Source organism: Drosophila suzukii (genome assembly GCF_043229965.1).
Source record: "Drosophila suzukii chromosome 2 unlocalized genomic scaffold, CBGP_Dsuzu_IsoJpt1.0 scf_2c, whole genome shotgun sequence".
Lineage (NCBI taxonomy): Eukaryota > Metazoa > Arthropoda > Insecta > Diptera > Drosophilidae > Drosophila > Drosophila suzukii.
This window is the reverse complement of record NW_027255896.1, coordinates 4933400-4959110: the sequence shown is the minus strand read 5'-3', so window position 1 is coordinate 4959110 and position 25711 is coordinate 4933400. Positions and strand designations below refer to the sequence as shown.

At 45.0% G+C, this 25711-nt stretch overlaps 1 protein-coding gene across 1 annotated transcript; it reads left to right on the top strand.

Moving 5' to 3' along the window:
• The first annotated feature begins 303 nt into the window (after window positions 1-303).
• Window positions 304-3005, top strand: LOC139354214 (uncharacterized). Its single transcript, XM_070998464.1, has 4 exons — window positions 304-2178; window positions 2233-2449; window positions 2510-2637; window positions 2698-3005. Exons 1-4 carry the CDS (start codon window positions 2157-2159, stop codon window positions 2955-2957), a joined length of 627 nt encoding a protein of 208 aa, XP_070854565.1. The 5' UTR covers window positions 304-2156; the 3' UTR covers window positions 2958-3005.
• The last annotated feature ends 22706 nt before the right edge of the window (window positions 3006-25711 follow it).

Below are 25711 nucleotides of genomic sequence, written 5' to 3'. Positions count from 1 at the left end.
ATAGGGCAGGTGGTCTTACCAAAAAAATTGGAATCAAACATGGGAACCCGAAAACAAGTTATCAGCCGGGAACGGGTATGAAAGGAGACAACCAGACCAGTATGGGTCACTTGTTCTCCGGCGGTCGATCGAAGAAGACATCGAGGTAATATATATATAACTCTTGTATTTAGTAGTTGGTAATGGTAGTAACTGTTGACTAATTAGGAGGTGACCCAATTAATCAGTTCTTAATCGGGTTTCACCGCTTAGTTCGGATTCGGTGCAAGGATCGGTCCCAGTCTTTGCGAGTTTAATCCAGACGTTACATCTCCGACTCCCGACCCAGAGACTACATGGACCAGTGGCAGACGAACACAACGATGCCGTGACCAACCCACTGAATCAACGCACTAGTCCACGCCCATGTACAAGACCAGAGCACACGATCCGCGGGACTACGACGAACGCACGAAAGCAAATGTCGGAATTCATAAGCAACAGTGTCCACAGTAAGAAAACACAGCAACGACTCATGGACCTGTCAAAAAAACATGCCAGAAGCCCTTCTCCCTGGCCAACACTAAAGAAATCCCAGGAACAGGAGCAGATCGAGGAGGAATTAGCAATGACATATGGGATCGAGTTAAAACATTCAGCGGGAGCAATTGTAGTTCTGCTCAGAGGCTGCGCATTAGATTAGTGGCACTCACTCCCAACGCCAATGCCAACCTGGGAAAGCTTTAAAAAACACTTCCTAGAGTATCATAGGCCATCGGACCGTGAGGAAAGAGCGATAACACACAAATCGCGCACAGATTCCAAGGCATTGAGGAGACAGCAAAGGACTATACTAGGGAACTTCGGAAAATTATGCCGTTCACTAGGCTCAACGCGGAGCCAAAACTGGAGTGGACATAGCGGAACAGTAAAACCGAGTTCAAAAGCTACGCGAAGCGCGGGGAATGTCGGAGTTTGGAGCAATATCTCCAACTAGCAGAGGACTTTGTTGCACTACAAGACAAGGAAACGAGGGAAGTAGAGAGAACCCAGGGAAAAACAAGCCAATTCGAGCAACAACCTGGAACAAAATTGAACCAGGGCATAGTAAGCATCTTCAACATGAGCAATAGATGCTCAAAATGCATGCAGACTGGATATATCGCAAGTGGCTGCGGTAAATTTCCATGACTCTTCTGCTGGATATGTGGACAAGACGGAATCCGAACCATACACTGCTGCCGCCAGAACAATGCGTGGGTGAACTTCGCAGAACCAGGGAACCAGAGCGGGCACCCAGGGTGAACACCGCCGACAGGCCACCCGCAAAAAGAATAAGGTTCAATGCTCGACGGGTCCTGGCAGACGTGAAAGTAGCTACCGGAGCTACCAGGAGCTTCATCAGTAGAGCACTGGGCAACAGGCTTAGCAAGTGGAGAAGACCGTCAGAAGAAGACAATAACCCTGCTCATCTTGGACGAGGTTATCGGAAGCCTTTAGCTAGGATTAGACTTATTAAGCCAATGCAACGCGACCCGACACGGAGGAAGAGGTACAAGAGGCGCTAGGAACGAAGCTAGTGTAATTAACATGATCAATGGCGTCAGCCATATGGCAAAGCATCGGACCTTTCGGACATAACCGATCGATCAAACCGCGATATTACCCTCGGAACCCAGCCATGCAAGCCATTGAACCAAACGAAATGAACAAGTGGACGAACTATAGTCACAAGGACTCATACCAGTTGTAATCGTAGAAAAGAAAAACAAACAGTGGGGACTATGCATGGACTACATACAGCTAAATGAGCTTTTATAGCGGGATGCATATCCGGTACAGCGGATGGATCACATCTTGAACCAACTCAGAGAATCGAAGTACATTAGCACACTGGATCTTAAAAGCAGTTACTGGCAAGTATTAATGGAGTAACAGTGTAATAGGGTCTTCCCACAGAGATCCATCCACCATCTACCATCCGTTGAACGGATGGTCCATAAGGTTTTGCCGTTCCGAAAATTTCCCAGTTAGTTCCCCATCCAAATTTAACGGACTACTTTATGCGATAGTTAGGCGATTATTTTGGGTGGAAACCCTAAACTCTTCTTCTTGAAAGTGGAAAGTGAAACATTTATTACGAAAACGTAAACAATGATGACGGGAAACTTTTGAAAATGGAAGGCGACGAAGCAATAGGTATGAACATATGCTCTTTATTTTTGTAAAAATTCATTGATTTTAAATTTACAGTCAATAATACGCGAACTGCCGGTGGCAAACTGAGGTGGACTAAGCAGATGGAGGTCCTGCTCATCGACATTTGGCAGGAGAACATCGAGGAGTTGCGCGGAGCCAGAAAAAATGTCCATATATACATGGAGATGGCCCAGACCCTAATGGAAGCGGGGTTTGATGTGTCCTACAAGGACGTCCGAACGAAAATAGAGAACCTGACCAAAATGTACAGGTAACTTATATGCGCGCAACAACATATTGGAAATCCACTCAACTATACTTTTCCTTGCAGGCAGGAAAAAAATATAATGGGGCCAAGCGGTGGCGCTCCTTCCTCGTGGCAGCATTATGAGTTGGTCCACTCGTTTTTAGGCGCATACCGCATCCATAACATGGAGCAGAACACCTTGGAGAACGAGAGTATGTCCCCACACTTATATTTTTGGTTTAAAATTATCTAAAAAAATTTATTTATTGCAGATACTAGGGAATACTTTGTGGAGCTCTTGGACCCAGATGACAGGGAAGCCTCTACCTGCAGCGGCAGTCAACGCTCAGGCAGCACTGCGCCCCCTGCTAAGCGCGCAAAGGTGGACCATAAGTCGGAGCTTGTGGAGATAGCTCGAGAAAGACTGGAGGAGCAGAGAGAGCAGACGGAAATATTGTCGAGGATGGCAGACAGCCAGGCAAAATTCCAATCTGATTTGTTGGAGCTGTTAAGAAAATCAACGAGTTCCTAATAAATTTATAATTTATAATAAATAGACCAAAATGAAATGTGATATTATAATTAAATAAAAAAACAAACAGATTTATATTTTATGAACTTTATTTGTTACCATTTAGACAATATTGGGAAATTTCTGCTCATATTTTTTCTGCAGGTTGGCTAAAATCAGCAGACATATTAGTCCGATTTGGTTGTTCGCTTAGGTCATTTGCAGCCTGTTGCCAAGTTTCATTTATAGCGCTGTTGTGCTCATTTAAAATGTTGTGCAAAATGCAGCAGTGTTCTGTGCAACTCCAAAAAGCCTTCCGATGGAAAGATATTCCGCTGATGATCCCAAGGTGTACAAGGCTATAGCGATCCGGTTTTCAAGAGGAATGGCATTTCGCCAGTTGGTGTGTTCTTCCGCAAAACACCAAGTCGGTCCACCAAAAACGAAAAGGTCCTCTTCTCCATACGAAAGCTCTCTTTGAAGAACTCGTCGTTGTTTTCCGGTATATCATTTTCCCAAAATGTCCCGTATCGCTTCTGTTTAATATAATTCGCACTCTTTTATCGTATTTTTAAAACGTTTTAAGAGCACGTACCAGCATCCACACACTTCGTGGCATTTGCTCTTTTGCAGAAAAAATGCTTTCGTACAAATCCAATTCGTCGTCATTCCACTCCTCTGAATTGGCTGCCAATAAAAGCTGGTTCAACTTAAGATTTTGCTGTTGTACAACAGCCAAAATAATTGGTAAATTGTTCATTTTGGTCTGGCAAAATCCACTTTAACAATTTTTGCTTGTGTTTTTATTAGGCACAGCTGAACTGACAGTTGTTGTCGGATGGTAGATGTTGGATGTGCCCTGTGGGAATCGGAGTTTCACATTTGTCAAAAAACCCAACCGTTTCTAACGAATGGACTGTATGGGAAGGGGGTATAAGCAATACACAGCATTTACCGTCCAACGCACAAGCCACATTTCAGAGAGTACTGGACTCAGTAAGAGGACCAGAAATGGAGTCGTTCGCACTTGCATATCTAGACGACATTGTGGTCATCGGACAGACAAAACAAGAAGAGCTCGAAAAACTGCGGGAGGTAATGAGAAGACTTCGAAAGGCAAATCTTCGGACTTGGAGCAGTCTTTACGAAAGAATGCGGCGAGCATGTTAGTGTCTACGTCAGCAGAAAACTGTCAAAAACGGAACGATAATACTTCACGAAAAATGCCTCGCTATACACTGGGGCATCCAAACGATGGTGATGTACCCAGAAGGGTACCACTTCGTCGTCGTAACGGACCACTTAGCCCTGAAATGGCTTAATTGTATAGGAAGTCCGTCAGGACGGACAGCAAGGTGGGCACTAGCAATGAAGCCTTACTCATTTAAAGTGCGATACAGGAAAGGAAAAGTGAATTATGCAGGCGTCCTTTCTAGACTAATCAAGGAAGAAGCGAATGAAGCAGAGATTGGAGAAGACGACTGGATTGAAGAGAAACTCCTTGCAGTGGGAAAAGACCCAGCGACAGTCCCAGACTACGCCATAATAGGTGGACGCCTATACCGCCACCTAACATCATGGGCAGCCAACGAAAACGTACAGCCATGGAAACTATGCATACCCTAAAGCGAGCGAGAACGTGTGCACAAAGAAAATCACAGCGAACCACTTTACCTAGACATCAGAAAATTCAAGCACAGGGTAATGACAAATTATTACTCGAGAGGTATGCACCGTGATATCAAACGCTACGTGGGAACTGTCCCACCACTGACACCTGCCAACGATACAAGGTATCACTATAACAACCAGGTGCGAAAATGCTAACTGAATTAGTCTTTAGAGGTGAATATCGAACATCCGCGAATTCTTAAGATAGTCATTGGCATCCCAAGATGCCCTATGTGTGATACCAATTGAATAACGCATGTTTAAGCTCAAGAGGTTAATCGCGAAAACCCGCGATTTCTTGAGAAAATATTTCTACAAGGAATTATGTAATTTTAAATGATGATCCAATGTTTATTGCGATAACTTAGTGGTGGTTAACGAAGATGTCCAAGGTGCCTTTTGTGCGGTACAAATTTAGTTTTAATTGTATTGGATTAAATTGGACATACCTTCTTGTTCTCGAAAAAGGACGTTTAATTTCTGGAGGCAGTGTCGAGCGTCAGTTTTATCCAGATGTTTACATCTTCTGCGCTCGCTCTGCCCTCCGCTCTTCCTCTCCATCTCTCACCTAAGTCATCGATCCGCTTAAGGTATGTTGGGCTTAGGCAATTAAATTTTCAAAGTGGGACAATAAACACCCACGCACGTCGCATAAAAAACCCCAAAGTACCCCCGTGTTTTTCGTACCTTCGTTCAACTTCGGCGATCAAGCCACCCCGTTCCAGTCAAATCCAGATTTTAAAATCTTTGGATTTTCCTCTCCTCGAGATTTGTTGGACTTTTCCCAGCAGGATTGAACCGCTTCAGAAAAGTTCCACTTACTATTATTTGCCGGTCATACAGCCAGTTTTTAGAGTGTATTGATCCAAAAACCATTAATCTGACGCAACGGCATTTTATATATGTAATTCAATTCCGTTATTTGTGCACGACAATATTCCAGTTTTCCTTTGCGCACAATTGTACACTTTACAGTGTACATTACAGTGCTACTATTCAACTAAAAATATTTCTCAAATATATTTTTAATTCCAATTGTGCCACATTAAAAAATTCCAGATTATAACATTTTTTCTTAAGACTTTCATTCTTTATTGTACCCGATACTCGTAGAGTAATGATAGATTCTACGAAAAGTATGTTAAAGGAAGAAGGAAGCGTTTCCGTATGTCTGTCCGTCCGGATGAACGCTGAGTTATCGGAATCTACAAGAGCTAGAAAGTTCGGATTATGCAGAATCCTGAGCTTTTTGCACAGTGCAAGTTTTTTTAGCAGGGTGTCACGCTCACTTTACCGCCCACAAACCGCCCAAAACTGTGGTGTCTACAGTTTTTAGGTTAGGTTAGGTTAACCCGGACGGCCCTCAATATGGCCCTTAGTTGTCCGGTTGATGTGCATGAACCTTGAGATTAGTTAAGAGGTTATTATGTCCACAAGGATCGAGGTGTTTTTGGCGAAGGCAAGAAGTTCGCCTGGTTTCCTGCTGGTGGCGTCTCCTCGTGATGCCAGTACTGGGGCACCGACGTATCTTCTTCTTGCTCGTGAGAGAGCCCCCGATTCATCGCATTTTCTGCAGGTGCGGCTGTTGAGTATTCTGAGTGTGGTTGCGTGTGATGCGGCCAGAAATTGCCCTGTGGGGATTCCTACTAACAGCCTGCAGTCTTTCCGTGGTAGATGTAGTACATAGTGGCTGAGTTTATCGTTGCTCTCTGTGCACATAATTCAGTTTTTATGCTAGATTTAATGCTGAAATGTATTGGTCTCGTCAAGACCTATCGATTAACCTAAAATTAAGTTTGCCACGCCCACTTTAACGCCCACAAACCGCCTAAGCCTGTGCCGCGCCAAGTTTTTATGCTAGAAAACAAATTTTAACTGAAATGTATTAGTCTCGTCAAAACGTATCGATTGACAAAAAACCATTTTGCCACACCCACTCTAACGCCCACAAACCGCCCAAGTCTGTGGCGCCCAAAATTTTCATGCTGGAAAAAAATGTTAACTGTAATGTATTATTCTCATCAATACCTATCTATTAACGCTTAAATCTGTCTGCCGCCCACATAACGATATATTTAGATAGCGAGTAGGTGGCGCGTTACAATCTTGCTTTGCTGCTTGCATATCTTCATCTCCCTTTGGTCCCCTTATCTGAGTAACGGGTATCTGATAGTCAAGGTACTTGACTATAGCGTTCTTCCTTGTTTTTTACTGTTTTCCAGCTGCGTGTGTATAATTACATAAATAATATAATACCGTCCACTTTAATAACTATTTCTAATACAGTTCACTCCAACTACTTTTCACGACCTACAATAACGGCTAAATTATTTCTAAAATTATACATAAAGTTACAAAATCCATAAATCCACCAAATCGTCTGCAATTATATTGTGCAAGTGACAAACAGATCCACCGAGAAACAAACATAAGCGAAGTCTTCACGATTCCCGCAACGTTATTCCGCTATTCGTAACCAACATACAAACGTTGTACATTCATACGTTTATCGACATTTTCTCCAGCGCACAGTGGGTAAAGGGGCTCACAATAAATGTTCCTTCCAAAGTAACATAATTAAAGCCCGAAGTTCTTTACATAAATCCGACCATCCGATATAATATATATTTATTCAATCTGCCTATCCGACAGTGTGAACGTATATATATCTACAAGCTTCGATTGGTTCCCAAATTCCAATTAGATTCTAGCCCATTTCCTAACTTCTGAATTTCTAAACTATTTAACGTCATGCCAATATCAGTAAAATCAGCTTTAGCCCGATTTATGGCCACAGCTGCTCCTTCCCCAACGTTATTCGCCTGTAAAATCCGTTACGATCATTTCAATTCCTCGTGGCAAACGGTTAAGGCAGCATATGACATATGCTCCGATTGCATTGTGGCTGCAGGCGATAGCTCCGCAGACAACAAGTCCATACTAAATTCGAAGTATTACCAAACGTACTTCACTTGTTACGTACTTGTTACCTACTTAAGTTAAGGGTAGGGGCAGCTAATGACTAACCACACTCATATTAATAAGGGCAAAACAGAAATACAATTTGACAACTCACGGGTGTCGCGTGGCCAGAAAAACGACCACTGCTCGTAACCGTACTCCAGTAAAGTGGCAAAGTGCACCAGCCTGCCTTTGACTCCTAAGATAGGGGAAATGGAGAAACAGTACCCCTATATGGGAACACCTAGTTAATTCATCCAATATGGGAGGCTAGCGAAAGCTCAAGTCCGGTATAAAAGACCCCAGCCAAATAGAGAAGAAGACAGAAATTGTTCTGATCTCCCTGACAGTGGTCTAGAAGTACAACTCCCATCAACACAGACCACGACTGGAAGAAGGCTGGTGTCCAGAAGGATGTGTTGACCGTTTCCCTAGGATCAACTTCACCCAGGAGAACGACCTGATTACCGGTCCTCCGATCAACCACACTCTGAAGGAAGTCAACCTGCAAAATTCCGAAGGACGAAAAAAACTAGTGAACCAAGTGTATGGCCTAAGGACCCCAAGATGGGCAGCAAAACGCCCAAAGTGGCCGGCAGCACCGGCAATGTGATTAACACCGCAGAGATCATTGACCACAAGGCCGATATTCAAGATGTCAACAAGAACATTAATCTCATCGTTGGACTAGTGACTGCTAGTTCTAGTGATCCTTGAGGTGGTTAAGATGTACAAGCGCTCTGTTCAGAGACGCCGCGACCAACATCACTCCCTCCATCGGAGCATAAGCCGAGCAGATGCAGTGAAGTGAAACAGCAAAAAGACAATAGAAAACAATAAAAGACAATTTGCCAGTCCATGCATTTCTGAATGCAAGTGTAAACAGAACCCCCAAATACATACGCTGAACAAGAAATTGGAGCTGCACCGACCAGCCCCAGCCCGAGTATTGGAACTGACGTGTGCCGCAGTGGAACTTTCATACGATGCATACATACATACATATCTATACCGAGATAGTGTTATTTTTTTGTGTAACGTAATTTTTGTGTTATGTTTTTGAGAACCGCCATCAAATCTTGCACGTATATATATATATAAACCAATTATAACATCTCCCAAAGCCAAGGATCCGGAGCGTCGAGATCTCGTCGCCCAGGATAAAAGGAGGGTAAGTTTGTCGGAACACGGTTCCTTTCTTATAAATACATATATATATATATATATATATTCATGCACCATGATCACTTCAGAAGCTTTAGCAAAGACTATAGACAAAAATCCACAATTTAACGTACGAATTCTATACTTGTTATCAAAAGCAACCCTACCAATAACTGTGCATGAATTAGAGTACTTATATATTGAGACATTCCGTCTTGATTTTTCACCACTTGCCTACTGTTATAAGACCGAAAAGGCAATCATTATCTCTACCGTTCCAACGGTCATTGTCCTTTCCCGTTTAGATAAGAATTTATTTTTGGGCAATGTTAATAGCCTCCTAGTTAGGACCAAGAATTAATCTGTTAGGAATTCATATAATACTATCTATATACAATAATTATTTCATATATATAATCATTTAGATATACTTTCCTTTTTTTGTACATTTTACATTTTTATATATAATAATTAAATGTTAATTTTTCAGCGGCGAGTATCAGCCTTGTAATTGTATGACAATTGCAAAAGTAGTTGTCAATTAATTTAATTTCCATATGAATTAGCCAACAATGAGTAACACATTCACGGCGCACGCCGATATAAATATTACCCAATAAATTTGTAATGTAAAAGAATATCAAAACATGAAGTGCTAGAGCTTTATTAAAGGGGTGTGCTGACGAGAGAAGTGGAGTAGGTCAAGAACAATGACATAACTTTCGAGGGGATCGTATTGCGCGGCACGCGACGATCCATTGGCCCACGAATGTGTGAAGGGGAAGGAATATGGCCAAACCACAGCCCGATCGTATTGCGATCAAGCGACAGCTAAGCTTGGTGTGTGGCAGTGTGGGCTGATGATTGACGAACTTTATGACTAATATTATTTTCCAAGCACATATAATATTTATTCTCGTTATGTTGGAGAGGAGAGACGTTTACCAAGATCCCACGACCCGTGGGGCAAATGGTGCCTGAATAGTCCTTGTCAGGACTCGGGCACTAATATGCCCCAGGGTCCACAGTCTAAATTTGTAACCGTAAAGTCCCCAACTTCTGTGACTGTCAGTATTGAGTGGCCACTCAATCAGAACTTTGTCGCACAATAGGGGCCTGACATTGAAATGTTTTTAAGCTTAGAATTTCCTGTTGTGTTCATGGGCAAATTTACCAGAATTTCCTTAAACCAAGAACTATGAGTTATCCTTTTTATAATACTATACCTACAACTAAGTGCCGACCGACTATTTGTTGAAATTAACGTAAATACAATTTATAGGCGCTTTCTGGCCGACGCCCCACGACGTACTAGGCATTCGCCAGGTCGTTTGATATGTTCGAGTCCAGAAAGAGCAGGAGCGCAAGCATTACGTTAACGCATTTAGCAGTTGCAATGCGGGTCTACTGTTCGTTTGTCGATCCAGGACAGAATGGGAGGGGGGAACTGACAGGAAACGTAAAGCCGACGACCCACAACGTACTAGGCATTGGTCCGGTCGTTTGCTTGGTTCGAGTCTTTGCGGTTTCTCTTGACATATTTGGGCGGTGGACGATCTTTAGTTTCCCTGGCCGACGCCTGACAACGTATTAGGCTAGTTTGTCAGGTCGTTTGCTTGGTTCGAGTCCAGAGAAATAGGAGACGGTTGTGGAGCAGAGAATGATCGGTCAAACAACATGTTTTCCGGCGACTGGCGGGAGGGGGTTTTTGGACAGATCCCTTATCTAAACACAGCCAGTTTCCGTTTGGAACATTTGAGCTGAATAGAAAGGGAAAGTAAGGGCATGTTAGTTTAGCGGATCCCAGTTGTGTAGAAGCGGCTAACACCCCTAGTTAGGGATATTTGTTTTGTTTTTAGACCTTTAATATCGGACGGTTCTTGACCGAAGAGAAACTTGAGAAGCAGAAAGAAGCGCCCCCGTTTACGTCGCTGACCGGGTGTTTTGAAAAGAATCACGTGAACCTTTTATATTAAACGAAGCAGAAGTGAAGACAATTTAAGTGCGTGTATTAATCAGCACAAAGTGACAGTTAATAAAAAGAAAGCGGAGGCCTTTAAAGAAGGCCCAATCATATAAATGATGGGGGCCAAGAAGAAGGTGAAGGGTGACGCGCGGTGAAAATCACCAACCCCGCAGTGCAGGCGCGCCAAGGCTAGGAGATTCACCTGAAAGAGAGCAATGGGAGCTCGCACAGAATCAGCAAGGACAGGTGGATATCCTGTCTGAGGAAAACCATCTGGACCAATATACTGAAATGGAAGGAGCCGCCGGTGGGGAGAATCTACCCTTAGGACCCCCGAAAGGAAGATAAAGCATGCTTCCCCAATTTCAGAGGCATGAGGAGGACAACTTAGAGGCTGCCGAGCGGCGGGAACAAAGATTGATGGAGCTCTTGAGACAGAACAACGAAATGCAGTGTGGTATGAGCGCCCAGATAAAAGCGCTGAAAGCACAAATAACAGAGTTGCAGTCTCCGACATTCAGGAGACCCGAACAGAAAGGACAGCCTTCGCCGCCCCAAACTGTTCCGAATCCCACGGACAGTTTCTTGAGATATCAAGAGACTCCGCCTCTGGAACCGGTCACGCAGGACATGCTCAATAGCCAGATGCATCGGCTAAGAACACCCAGGCGGGTTGATACTCCGTCACACGGGCAATCCCGAACAAGCGAGAGAGAGTCGAGTCACCAACTGCATCCAGAGATCGATCGGAACTCATCATTTCAGGGACCAAGACCAAAAGATGTCAAATTAGACAGGTTGAACATAAAATTCGATGGAAGCGGTCGCGGCATGACAGTTTAAAGTTTCCTATTCGGCGTGAACCGGTTACAAGAATTGTATGACCTCAGCAGCGGAGCTCAAAAGAGAAGGTCTCCGAGTTGATCGCTGGTTGAGAAATACTGGAAGAAACCTACGCAGCCGAGCAGTGGTCAACGAAATAGAGGAATTCCAGACACTGGAGGACTGGACGGATGCGGTTATGGAAGAAGAATTTAACCGGCAGCGGAAAGACACACGAGGGCGTTATGAGGATGGACAAGGATGTCAGGCCCATTACACGCGCTGGTGCGTTTTAAGTGTGGAAAAGGAGCAGATTTCTACAGGAAGCATCCTTCGAAGGACGAATCCTGCCCGATCAAATTCCACGATGCCACGTGCAGGTTTTGCGAGAAAGTCGGGACGGATGCAGATGCTAACCCAGCGGCTTTTGCGCGGAGTCCGTCAGGCATCACCGGGATAGCCGGGCGGACCAGGACCAACCCTTTCCGGTGAAAACACCGAAGCCCAACCAAATCTCCTCCCAGAACAGCGAGAGAGGGAGGAAGAACTTGCTCGTGAACGTATCTCCAATGGCTCGGAAGATGCAGACAGCGAGACACGAATAACACGGAAAATACTAAAATTATATGATGCCCGAGCAGACTATCGCCGACTCAAGCAAAAGGTGGTGGACACGGTGGTGAGCGTGCAAAATGACAACCGTTTCTTTCCCAAAACGAAGGTCGATGGAGAAGAGATACTCGCATTATGTGGACACAGGCGCCAGTGCGAACTGTATTGAAAGAGGAGCGCACGCTTTCTTGAAAAACCGGACGAGGCCGATAAAGAAGCTAAGTGAAGAATGCGTACGCACAGTCAGCAATGGTCAGACCCAAGTAACCGGAGCCATAACGTTACCTGTAGAATGGGAAGGAGAAACCAAGGACCTAGAGTTTTTGATAGTGCCAGGTCTGACACAACGATTTTATTTTGGAAATAATTTCTGGGATACATTCGGCCTCACCTTCCTCGGTAATGGTGGACGCGAGGTTGACGCCGTTGAAACAACACCGGATTTCGACCTTATGACCGGAGACCTAGACAGGGACAATACGCTCAAGCCCGAGACCGCCTATACCACACATCAGCTTACCCCAGAACAACATTCTAAGCTGCAGCAAGTGATAGACACATATCCCTCCTGTCTGGAAAAGGGATTAGGAAAGACCAGCTTAGAGCAACATATAATTGAAGTGACCAACGAGGACCCACCAATCAAGCAGCGACATTACCCGATATCCCCAGCTAAATAGAAGCTGGTGTATTCCGAGCTAGATCGCATGTTAGGTCTAGGCGTGATCAAGATGAGCAATAGTAGCTGGAGTTCACCGGTAACTCTGGTGCAAAAAGGGCCGAAAAATCGCCTTTGCCTCGACGTACGTAAAGTCAATTCCCGGACGATCAAAGATGCCTATCCACTACCACATATCGAGGGTCTATTGAGTCGACTGCAGTAAACTTATTACATTTCCGCAATTGACTTAAAACACGCCATTTGGCAAATACCTCTCGAAACCAAAAGTAGAGAGAAAACCTCGTTTACAGGGCCCTGCACGCCACTGTATCAGTTTGCAGACATGCCGTTCGGCTTGTGCAATGCCGCGCAGCGAATGTGCCGATTAATGAATAAAGTTATACCAGCGGCGCTGCGCGAAAATGTATTTGTGTATCTGGATGACTTACTGGTCTGTTCACCTACATTTGGAGCCCACATTGATATGTTGAGCCAGGTCAGTGCCTGATTACAGCGGGCAGAGCTAACATTAAATGTAGACAAGAGCAAGTTTTGCTACGGCCAGGCAAGATAGTTAGGATATGTAGTTGGGGGAGGATGCATCCGAACAGACGATGAAAAATACAATCGATCCAGAAATTTCCAAAACCTAGCTCCGCCAAACAGATGCGGAAGTTCCTGGGGATGACTGGCTGGTACAGAAAGTTCATCCAAAACTACGCCCAGACAGCGGCACCACTTCACGACTGTTTGAAGAATGACCGCATTAAGAAATTTGAATTGTCAGAAGAGGCAATCAAGGCGTTTGAACTTTTAAAAACCAGCATAGCAACAGCACCTGTACTCGTCACCCCAGATTTTAAAAAACCATTTAGCGTCCAATGTGATGCCTTGACCACTGGAGTTGGGGGCGTTTTGTTTAAAACCGTTGACGAGGGCGGAAAACATAGAATTGCCTATATGTCAGCCAAATTGAACAAAGCACAGCGGAATTACAGCATAACCGAGTTGGAATGGTATGCCGCTATCCTCAGCATTACCAAATTCCGTGCATACGTAGATGGGATGCCCTTCAAAGTGATCACTGACCACGCTAGTCTAAAATGGCTGATGGGTCAGAAAGACTTATCAGGCAGGCTTGCGCGACGGAGTCTGAAACTACAAGCGTTTGACTTCACCATAGAACACAGGAAAGGGTCACTAAATGTAGTCCCAGTTGCTCTCTCACGAGTTCATATGGACGAGCTACAGAAGGCTGGTGTGGAAGAACTGGACATACACATCAACCTTGATTCGACAGCGTTCCAGTCATCGGAGTATGTCAACCTAGTGCAGGCGGTTGACGAAAATGTAGGTAAGAGTCCAGACCTTCAAACATCGGAAGGCTATGTATATAAACGGATGGGATTCTGCCTAAACGACGCCGTGGATGAAGCCCGAGCATGGAAGCTCTGTGTTCCCGCCGAGCTGCGACCCGATTTAGTCTGGAGAGCACATCATGCCATAACCTCAGGGCATGGGGGGTTGCACAAATCACTAGCCAAATTAAGACAGTTTTACTATAGGCCAGGGACGGCTGTAGATATACAAAAAGTAGTGAAGGAATGCAAGGCCTGTTAGATCACCCATGGGAGAACAGCGGGTTACGGAGCGGGCTGGCCAAAGGTTGTTCATCGACTTAATGGGTCCATACCCGAGGACCAAAGCTGGGGATTCGGTGATTTTTGTATGCCTAGACCATTTCTCCAAGTTTGTCTGGCTGCAGCCGATGAGACATGCAGTGGCTGCAGAAGTCATGAAATTCCTGGAGACCAAAATTTTCCATCAATATGGGGTCTTCGAGTTCATACACTCAATTTTTTGGCTAATGACCCGCTACGGTACTCGACACGTAAGGACTGGACTTTACTCCCCGCAAGCGAACGCGGCTGAGAGGGTAAACCGATCGGTACTCCAAATTTTGCGAGAGACAATTGCCACCGATCAGCGAATAAGTCGAATAGAGTGTGCCCTTAGGAATAGCCTACACGAGTCGATAGGCATGGAACCATATTACGCAATGTTCGGAACGCGGATGGTTACCTATGGAACTGCCTATTCGATTCTACGAAAACTGGGGGGAATACAGGCAGGAGATCCACAGATAAGTCTCCCAGACAAGATGGAACTCATCTGACAAAAGGTGACCCAAGGATTGAACCGAGCTCATGAACGCGCGGAAAAGGCATATAACACCCGTAGCAAGCTCGTAGAGTTTTCCGTAGGACAAGTTGTCTATAGAAAAAACTACAGGCAGAGTAATAAAGCTGACGGATATAATGCCAAGCTTGGCCCGAATCAAATTCGCTGAGTTGTACTCCAGCGTAAGGGCAAAGCGCTATATGAGCTGGACAATGCAGTAGAGAAAAGTGTTGGGGTATTCCATGCTAAAGACCTGTATGTCGCCTGAACCTCTGAACGTAATCCGACGACTCCAAACCCACTACATCATTTGAACTCTACCTTTAAGCCAGTAATTGATGTATCTGATGTTCTTCAGAGTCTTAATACTCTCAAGCACTCATTTTCACCGTGTCCTGACAGAATACCAAGTTGTATATTTAGGACTTGTTCATCTTATCTTGCTCTTCCCTTAACATTGATATTTAATCTGTCCCTAAGTCAATGTAGATTTTGGAAGGAATCCTTTATTATCCCATTGCTTAAAAAAGGGAACCAGTCCGATATCTCAAACTACCGTGGTATTGCTAAACTCAGTTCTATTCCTAAACTTTTCGAAAAAATTGTTACCTGTCAGTTGCAGCATCATTGCCGGTCTATTATTTCACATTGTCAGCATGGCATCACTAGATGTCGCTCTACTTCTACAAACCTACTTGAATTTACGTCTTTAATTACTAGAGGTTTTCTGACACATTATCAAACTGATGTGATTTATACCGATTTCTCTAAAGCTTTTGATTCAGTAAGCCATAGGATTCTTATTTATAAATTGCCCCTTTTAGGTTTTCCACCCTACCTACTAGAGTGGATATTTTCCTACCTTTCTAATAGAACTCAAATGGTCTGTTTTAATAATACAATTTCCAAAATAATTAACGTAACTTCTGGAGTGCCACAGGGTAAAGACCTGGGACCTTTACTTTTAGGCTTAATGATTAATGATCTACCTTATGTTATAAAATCATAAACTGTTTTAATGTATGCAGATGATGTCAAGCTATGTTTGTCTATGTGCTTACCTAATTCATATAATGACCTTCAATTAGATCTTTATTGTTTGTATACGTGGTGCATGATTAATAGGTTGAACTTGAACTATTCTTAATGTAACTTTATGACCTTTTATCGTTGTAATCCATCTCTGTATTCTTATTCTATCGGAAATAACGCCCTTGACGTCACTGTGGTGGAGGTTGAAGCTGTAGATGTCACTAAGACTTTTACAAATAAACCTTCACCACAGTAAAGCAGCGTCCGCTGCACTTCTGCTTCGCCTGACCGAAGGCGGAGCAGACCTAGTCCTCGTACAGGAACCTTGGGTAGTAGGAGGCAAGGTTGCTGGACTAGGAACTTGACCCCAAAGAAGGTAAAATTCGAACCTGCATATGAGCCAAAAGGCATCTTAGTATATTTCTACTTCGCAATTACAGCAACGGAGACAACAGCGCAGTAAGCCTGGAGCTGCAAAGTGGCTCTATAAGGGTCCTATCGGCCTACTTGGCCTTTAAAAAGGAAAACCCCCCAGATGCGCTGGTCAGAGGACTGGCAGAGGATTGCGAAAAGCTCAGGAAAGGTTTGGTAATAGGCTGTGACGCCAACTCCCATCACACCCAGTGGGGTTGCCCAAACAGCAACGACAGAGGTGAGTCTCTTTTTGATTTTATTCTAAATTCGAACCTATTCTTATGCAATAGGGGCAATGCCCCTACTTTCATAACTAAAGCTTGCCAAACGATCATAGATCTAACTTTGGTATCAGATTCACTCGTAGGCGCAGTCAAAAACTGGGCAGTCTCTGACGAGCACTCCTTCTCGGACCATAGATTCATAGAAACCGTATTGTCCCTTGATTCGCCCTTGCCGGTCAGCTTCGCCAACCCCAGACGAGCAGACTGGCACAGGTACAAAGAAGTTCTGACAAATATCCTCCCCATGGGACCCACAGGAGCTGGACGAAACAGTATATAAATTCACAGAGGCATGCAACACTGCCTTCAAAGTGGCATGCCCAACTGAGAAACCAAGGGGAAGGAAAAAACCCCCCTGGTGGACCCAACAACTATCAATCCTCAGAACTAACTGCAGATGCCTGTTTAACAGAGCAAAGGCGGGAAATGAGGACACTAATTGGCTGAACTACAAGTATGAACTAGCCTCTTACAAAAAGGTCATTAGAAGAGCAAAACGAACGGCATGGCAGACCTTCTGCTCTGACATAGAAAAAACAACTGATGACGCAAGGCTCAGGAAAATACTCTCTAAGAAAGCCGCGCCTTTGGGCTATCTTCAAAAAGCAAATGGATCATGGTCAGATTCCAGTAAAGAGTCCTTGGACCTGCTCCTAGACGCTCACTTCCCGGGGAGCCAACAAGCAGGTCATCCTCCTGAAAGAGGAGCAGGAGAGGGAATCGAATTAGATCCACTCCTATCAGACCGCAACATGAAATGGTCCATTCATAGTTTCAAACCATACAAATCGCCGGGACCGGACGGGATAACACCGGCTCACATCCAACATGCAGGACAAATAGCCATAAACTGGTTGAAAAAAATCTTCCAATCCATCCTGGCGGTAGGAGAACTACCAACAGCATGGTAAGAAACAAAGGTGGTTTTCATTCCCAAGGCAGGGTAGGCCACTCACACCACAGCAAAGGATTTAAGACCAATAAGCCTAACATCATTCCTGCTTAAGAGCTTTGAAAGAATGATAAGCCTACACATAAGGGCCACCGTAGACCCGACACAAATATCAGAAGCACAGCACGCTTACACCAAAGGTAAGTCAACCAAATCGGCGCTACACTTGGTGGTAAGCAGCATCGAGAAATCACTCAGCATCAAGGAGTACACACTGATCGCCTTCCTGGATATAGAGGGAGCCTTCAATAAAGTGCTCCCCACTGCTATAACAGAATCTCTCACAGAACTAGGGGTTGAGACGCCAATGGTGAGGCTAATCCATAAATTGCTGATAAGCAGAATGGTCACAGCCACACTAGGGACCTCAACCCAGACTAGACTAGTGAAGAGAGGCATCCCGCAAGGAGGTGTACTATCACCCCTCTTGTGGAATATCGCAGTAAATAAAGTACTGCGGATTCTGGAAGAAGGAGGTTGTAAGGTCGTGGCATAAGCAGACGACGTCGCCATCATCTTTAATGGAAAATGCCCACAAACTCTTTGCGATCTTATGACCGCTAAATTTAAAACACTATCGGAAAGGACGATAGCGAACGGACTCGGGTTAAATCCCTCGAAAACGGAACTTGTTCTATTTACAAATAGATACAAAATTCCACAACTTAACCCACCCATTCTAAACAATTGTAATCTCTCTTTTAGCGATCACGCTGGGTACTTGGGGCTAGTACTAGATAAGCGCCTCAAATTGGGCTTAAACAACAAAAAGAGAACCAAGAAAGCGACCATTGCACTTTACTCCTGTAAAAAAGCAATTAGGCTATGATGGGGCATGTCCCCTAGAATAGTCAACTGGATATACATAGCGGTAGTCAAGCCAATCCTACTGTACGGAGTGGCTCTGGTGTGGACCGCCTTGCACAAACAATGCATAATGACTCCTCTAAACAAAGTACAGCGAATGGCGGCATTGTGTATTAGTGGAGCCCTTCGAACCACCCCGAATGAAGCGCTGAATGCGATCTTGAACCTCCCTAGCCTGGACTTAGCAGGCATGGAAAGGGCCAAATCGGCAGCTATTCGACTGAGGGACACAGGGCAGTGGAAAGCCCAAATTTATGCGCATTCTAAAATTCTCCAGCATGATAAATCGATTCCGAAGATCACGGATCTATGCAAATCCATCGAATATAGTAATACACCCTTTGAGGCCCTGATTCCTGATAGAGAGGAATGGGAGCAGGGCCGACCGGCCTCGACAGACGCAATCTGTTTCTATACAGATGGCTCCAAATTAGAAGGACACGTTGGCGGAGGTGTATACTCTGAACAATTAGATATCAGGAAGTCATTCAGGCTCCCGGACCTCTGTAGCGTCTTTCAGGCGGAGGTCCACGCTATAAAAGAAGCACTAACCTGTTTAGGGAACTTTAGCCTCCAGAGAGGACACCTAAACATATATAGTGACAGCCAAGCGGCTATTAAGTCGATCAGTTTACTATTAGCCTAATATGGGTTCCGGGTCACCGAAACATCGTAGGCAACTGTATACCGGACGAATTAGCCAGGCAAGGCACCACCAAGCCTCTCCTCCCAGGAGAGGAAAATGTCGGTATGCCCATGGCTACTTGCAAGCTAAACATAAAAAACCACTTCAACACACTAGCCAACACCCATTGGCAAAACGCACCACAGTGTCGCATCTCTCACCAGACATGGCCTGTGATAAACAACAAAAAAAAATCGGAGTTACTCAAACTCAGCCGCACAGAGTGTGGCATGTTGATTCGAGCTCTTACAGGCCACTGGCTTGGTGGCGCACATGCCGGCAGGCTAAAAGCACCGCAAAATGATTTCTGCAGAAGCTGTAGGGACGAGAAAGAAGTGGAAACGGTAGAACACCTTCTCTGCTTCTGCCCAGCCCTATGCAGACTCAGACTGAAACACTTAAGAACCCCCTTCATCGACGATCTTACCGAAATATCGGAGATTAATCTCAAAAACATAAGTGCCTTTATTAAATCTTCCGGGTCAAAGACGTGCTGATCAGCTTAACACAGGCTGAAACTACTAGAAACGGGACCCTAGAGAAGGAAAAAACGAGATCATGCGGTATTACAATGGACCCATTGAGGTCTAAGTGTGTCGGACTATAGTCCGACAGTCGCCCTAACCTAACCTAATCTAACGCCCTTGAACGTATTTTTTCTGTTCAGGATCTTGGCGTTTTATTTGATCGTAAACTTAGTTTTAAAGACCATATACCTACTATAGCTAGCAAAGCCAGAAGTCTCCTGGCGTTTATGAAGCGTTGGTCAAGGGAGTTTGATGATCCATACACAACAAAGCTTTTGTCTGTTTCTCTTATTCGTCCGTCAATGGAATATGGTCACCTCAAATTAGCTGTTACCAAAATATGTTAGAGTCCGTTCAAAACCATTCCTTTTATTTGCTTTGAGAGGTTTAAACTGGGACACAGGAAGTCGAATGGCCTCTTATCATGCGAGGTTGCGCCTGCTGGACTTACCAACCCTGAACCATCGTAGAAAGTGTCATGGAGTTATATTTTTGCATAAATTAATTAACGGTGATGTCGACTATTCTTTCCTTCTTAGTTCCCTCAACTAGAATGTACCCTGTAGAACAGTTCGTCGTTTTCGCCCGTTGTCCCTGCCAGTTTGTAGATCCAATTATGCCCTGCATGATCCATTTCGTATTCTTTGTGATGACTATAGTGCACTGTGTTACGTCTTACTGTTTGATAGCCGTAATGCAACTAATTATGATAAACTTATGTATTTTCTATCTTCCAATAATTTGTAAATTTCTATGTTATTTACCGTGTTATGTGAGCATGTATTTTAAATTGTCTATTGTTATGTCGTCTTTTTCCATGTCCGCGATTTCGGTTTAGGGCTCCGTGCGTAACAAGCATTGCTCGGTGTTGTAAAGGCCACTTGTTTGTACTGACCGTAGTGCATCAACGTCCAAATAAAAAAAAAAAAAAAAAAAGAGAAAAAACTTAGAACTGCGGGATTGCATGAATTGATAGAAGCCCTGATCACATGATCGGTAGAACAGTCATCAGAACTACCACGATTCTGCTATAAAAACCACAACCAGGGACCGTCCAGTCACCAGACATAAAGCAGTCCTCTACCATGTACAACCAAGCCATCCGGGGACCAGGCATCACATCATATCGGGCGCTCCTAGTCGAGTGGATGAACGCAGCAGTGCTGGATACAAAGATACCAGACAGGAAATGAAGAACTCGCCGATGAATTTGATCGAGAGATCCGGCACCGGAGCCGAGATCAGGTGGAGGATCAAAACCAGTTGCTTCTAGTTCAGGAGCAACTGCAAAGAAGCCAAACACGCATCGCCCGGATACAACATGAAACGTGGAAAATGAGCAGGCGCATGAACCGCGCGGTCCGACGGCTTTACCTACGAATACCTCAATTTAGGATCCAAGCGAGGCAAGAAATTGCAGCCATCGTTAAAATGTAGTATTGTAAATCATTATATTTAATTTCAAATGTTAAATAAATAATTATAAAAAAAAACCAAGCCACAAAAAAAAAATTCCTATACTTTTACCTTATTCCGGTTTTCACAGAACAGCTGAGTAGCCCCCGGTCAAAATCCTTTACGGCACACTCAGAAATTTTGTTCTTAACCATTCTTAGCTTTTACACACTTCTATATTTTTATTTATATTATTCTCACTTAACCATATCATTATGAGCCATATTTTTATTTACATGTATAAATATGTTTGTATGTATGTTTCCGTGTGAGGCCGGAAAGCTTTTACTTTTTCAGCAACAAATATTTTTAATAAAAAAAAATCGACATAATAATAACATAATAAATAAGTATAATAATAAATAAGCCCGACTAGCTCTTCTGAGACTGGGTGAAAGTAGTGGGTCGATGCCACACGTTAATAGGCGCCTGAGAAAAGAATAAAGGAGAAGAAGGAGATCTAAAGAGATGGCCGTACGAAGATTTCTTTTGCGAAGTCATTCCATGCGTAGTCGCATCGATCACTTTGAGCCTGTTACGTACGCTCTCTGCCATACGAAGATTAACCCCGGCAAAACAACTGTCTTAAGTTAAGGGTAGGGGCGCTAATGATTAACCACACTCAGATTAATAAGGGCAAAACAGAAATACAATTCGACAACTTACGGGTGTCGCGTGGCCAGAACAACGACCACGATCGACCTGCTCGTAACCGTACTCCAGTAAAGTGGCAAAGTGCACCAGCCGGCCGTTGACTCCTAAGATAGGGGAAATGGAGAAACAGTACTCCGAGGTGGGAACACCTCGTTAATTCATCCAATATGGGGGGCTATCGAAAGCTCAAGTCCGGTATAAAAGACCCCAGCTAAATAGAGAAGAAGACAGAAATTGTTCTGATCTCCCTGACAGTGGTCTGGAAAAAGGCTGGTGTCCAGAAGGATGTCTTGACCGTTTCCCTAGGATTAACTTCACCCAGGAGAACGACCTGATTACCGGTCCTGCGATCGACCACACTCAGAGGAAGTCAACCTGCAAAATTCCGAATGATGAAAAGAATTAGTGAACCAAGTGTATGGCCTAAGGACCCCAAGATGGGCAAAGTGTCCGGCAGCACCGGCAATGTGATTAGCACCGTAGAGATTGTTGACCACAAGGACGATATTCAAGATGTAAACAAGACCATGAAGCTCATCGTTCTAGTGATCCTTAAGGTGGTTAAGATGTACAAGTGCTCTGTTCAGAGACGCCGCGATCAACATCACGCCCTGGAGAAAGTGGTGACCCACATCGGAGCATAAGCCGAGCAGATGCAGTGAAGTGAAGCAGCAAAAAGACAATAGAAAACAATAAAAGACAATTTGCGAGTCCATGCATTTCTGAATGCAAGTGTAAACAGAACCCCAAAATACATACGCTGAACTAGAAATTGGAGCTTTACCGACCAGCCCCAGCCCGAGCATTGGAACTGACGTGTGCCGCAATGGAACTCTCATACGATGCATACATACGTACATATCTATACAGAGAGAATTGTGAAAGCAGAGAGTGCGGACGCGTTATAAAATCGCTCCGTTAATTCCTTAAAGTTTTCAGCATAAAGCTAGAAGTGCAGCCGGCTATCCGGCGTGGAGCACTTGGGACACGCACCTGGACATCAGCTGGTGGACGGGAGGCCGTGGACGACATCCAGGAGCAGCTTGTGAATCTATTCCCAACAGGTTTGGCGGCCAGGCGGGGACCGGTCGTAGGTGGACGAGGGGAGGCATCTCTGCCTCTTTTACTTTCCACTCGTTGTTTGTTTAGCAGTTGCCAAATTTTTTCACTCGCGCTTTCTATTTTCGCAAACACTAAATCAGTGGTGGAAAGCGCTTGCGCGACCAGCTGATCGTAGTGTGCGAAAGGGGCTGCAGGTGCTATAGCAGCAAGCTTCGGACAGGGTGCAGGCCAAGCACATAAGTGCGTGCCGCAGCACGTAGGGAATTTTGGGCGGCTGTTTTAAAAAAATTAGAAAATAAAATCTATAAACCTTAGTACTAAGATGTATCCCTCTTATTAAATAATTTAAAAAAATATCAAAGTCCGATCGAAGAACAGCAGGATACTGCGGGTATAGATCCAAGTTTCCTGCAGTACCATCGAAATCCCCAGGCGGGGAAATGGCGGGCAGGGGATCGGGGGCACAATACCCTGGCGCTAGCCTAGGGGTTGGGCCAACCAATAGTGGAGGCACGCCGGCAAACAAAGTCCTGGCGGCGCCGGCTAATGCCGACGGCTTCCACACGCCTTTGTCCAGTCTACCTGACTGGGCCAACAAGGGAGCTGACCCGTTTAAAAAAAGCAGTGTAATGGCGAGATCGCCAGAAAAAAGGGTGGAGTGCAGTGGCAGGCAGCCTGCGCAGAAGTGCTCGCGAGCGGCACCAGCAAGCGACCCAGGGGTCAAGGAACTGGGATGACGTTAGCGGTACTAGCGAAAAAGGCGATGCATAACGCACCGGCAAGTGAGGCCAGTCAAGGTGCAAGTAAAGGGAAACATGCTGGGACAGTGAGCACCAGCAAGCCCCAAAATCCTGGGAAGAAGCCAGAGGAGTGGACACAGGTGAAGCAGAAGGCTAGGAAGCCCAAGGTGCGACCGCCACGGAACGACGCGATAGTCATCGCAGCCTCCGCTGGAGGGTCCTATGCCGACATCCTTAAAACGGTTAAGGCTGAACCACAGCTTAAGGGGGAACTCCTAGTTATTCTAAACAAGGTCTCTGACCCTTAAACCGTAGAGCTTCAGACCACAATGAAGGCTGTCCTGGGCAACAATGTCGACGTCAGAGCGCTGACTGAGACAATGCTGATCGAGGTAAAAGACATCGATGAGACCACCGACATCAGCGGACATCTTATGTGCGGTTCAGTCACAGTTCGATGTGGAACTGCCAGAATCCGCGGTGGTAAACCTAAGGGTGGCATACGGAGGCACGAAAACCGCCACACTAAGAGTTATGCCCGACATAGGAAGGCGACTCTTGGAGAAGGGCAAAATTAGGCTGGGATGGACCTGCTGTAGAGTCCGCCCAAAGCTAACACCTAAAAGGTGTTTTAAATGTATGGAGTTTAACCATATAGCAGGGAATTGCAGGGTCCAGGAGGACTGCTCAAAATGCTGCTACAACTGTGGCGCAAAGGAGCACCAAGCCAGAGGCTGCAAACCAAAGGCCTGCTGCATGCTATGCAAACGCAAGAAGGAGAAAGATTGCGATCACACAACAATGAGTGTGAAATGCCCGTACTTCAGGAGGGCTATGCAAGGGCTTAGGGGTAAATGAAGTTCCTTCAGATTAACCTAAACCATTGCGAGGTTGCCCAATCGTTGCTGGAGCAAAATGTCATCGAGAAAAACGTAGACATGGCACTCATAAGCGAGCAATACAGGAATAAAAATTCCGGAGAATGGGTAACAAATAATAGCAACAAATCGGCAATATGGAGCTGCGGTAATCCAAAGCGACAGATTAGCAAGAAAAAATGCGGAAATTGCTTCGCTAGGGCCCAAATGAATGGTATAGCTTTCTATAGCTGTTACCTGCCGCCAAGCCTTGGCCTTCCCCGGGGACTTTAATGCCTGGGCTACGGAGTGGGGCTCCCCCCGAACCAACGCGAGGGGAAAGGCGCTACTTGAGAGCTTCGCCGCACTTGACCTAGTGCTGCTGAACTCTGGAACAAAACCGACTTTTTCAAGAGCCGGCACCAGTTCTATCATTGACCTCACATTTGTGAACGCTGGATTGGCCTCGGGCTCCAGCTGGGAGGTTAGTGACACCTACACGGGTAGTTACCATGCAGCAATAATCTGCACGATAAATTCTAGAAGTGGCCCACCACGAGTTCCTAAGACCGTGCCAGGTTACAAAATAGAAACGGTAGACGTGGAGATGGTACAGATGTTGTTCGAGGACCTCTCCACAAGCGGCTCAGCTGAAGAAAGGGCAAACCACATCGCAATACACCAAAGTAGCCTGTGATGCATCTATGCAGAGAAGGGGGAAAATCCCATCAAGAAGAAGACCTGCATACTGGTGGAACCAATCCATTGCGGAAGCCAGGAAAGACTGCCACAGGGCAAGACGCGCATACCAACGCTCAAGAGGAAGGCCCGAATTTGAGGCACTTCAAATATATTTCAGGTAAAAAAAGACGTGCCCTGGAAAAAACTACAAAAGAGGGCAAACAATATATGCGAAGAAATAGACTCCAACCCATGGGGCTTCGCATATAAACTCGTCACAAAACGGCTGCGGGAATTTAGTCGGCCATCACCGACATGCCCAGTCAGTCTAAGAAGGATAGTGGAAACAATATTCCCAGAGCAAGAGCGTATGGCGCGAACCTCACTGATCGTGAACAGGGCGAGCATAAAGCTCACAAGTGCCGAAGAAGTCCTCCAGGTATTGAAGACAATATTGACGACAAGGCATCGGGACCAGATGGAATCCCGAATAAAGTTCTCAAAATTGTCATAAAAGCAATTACTAA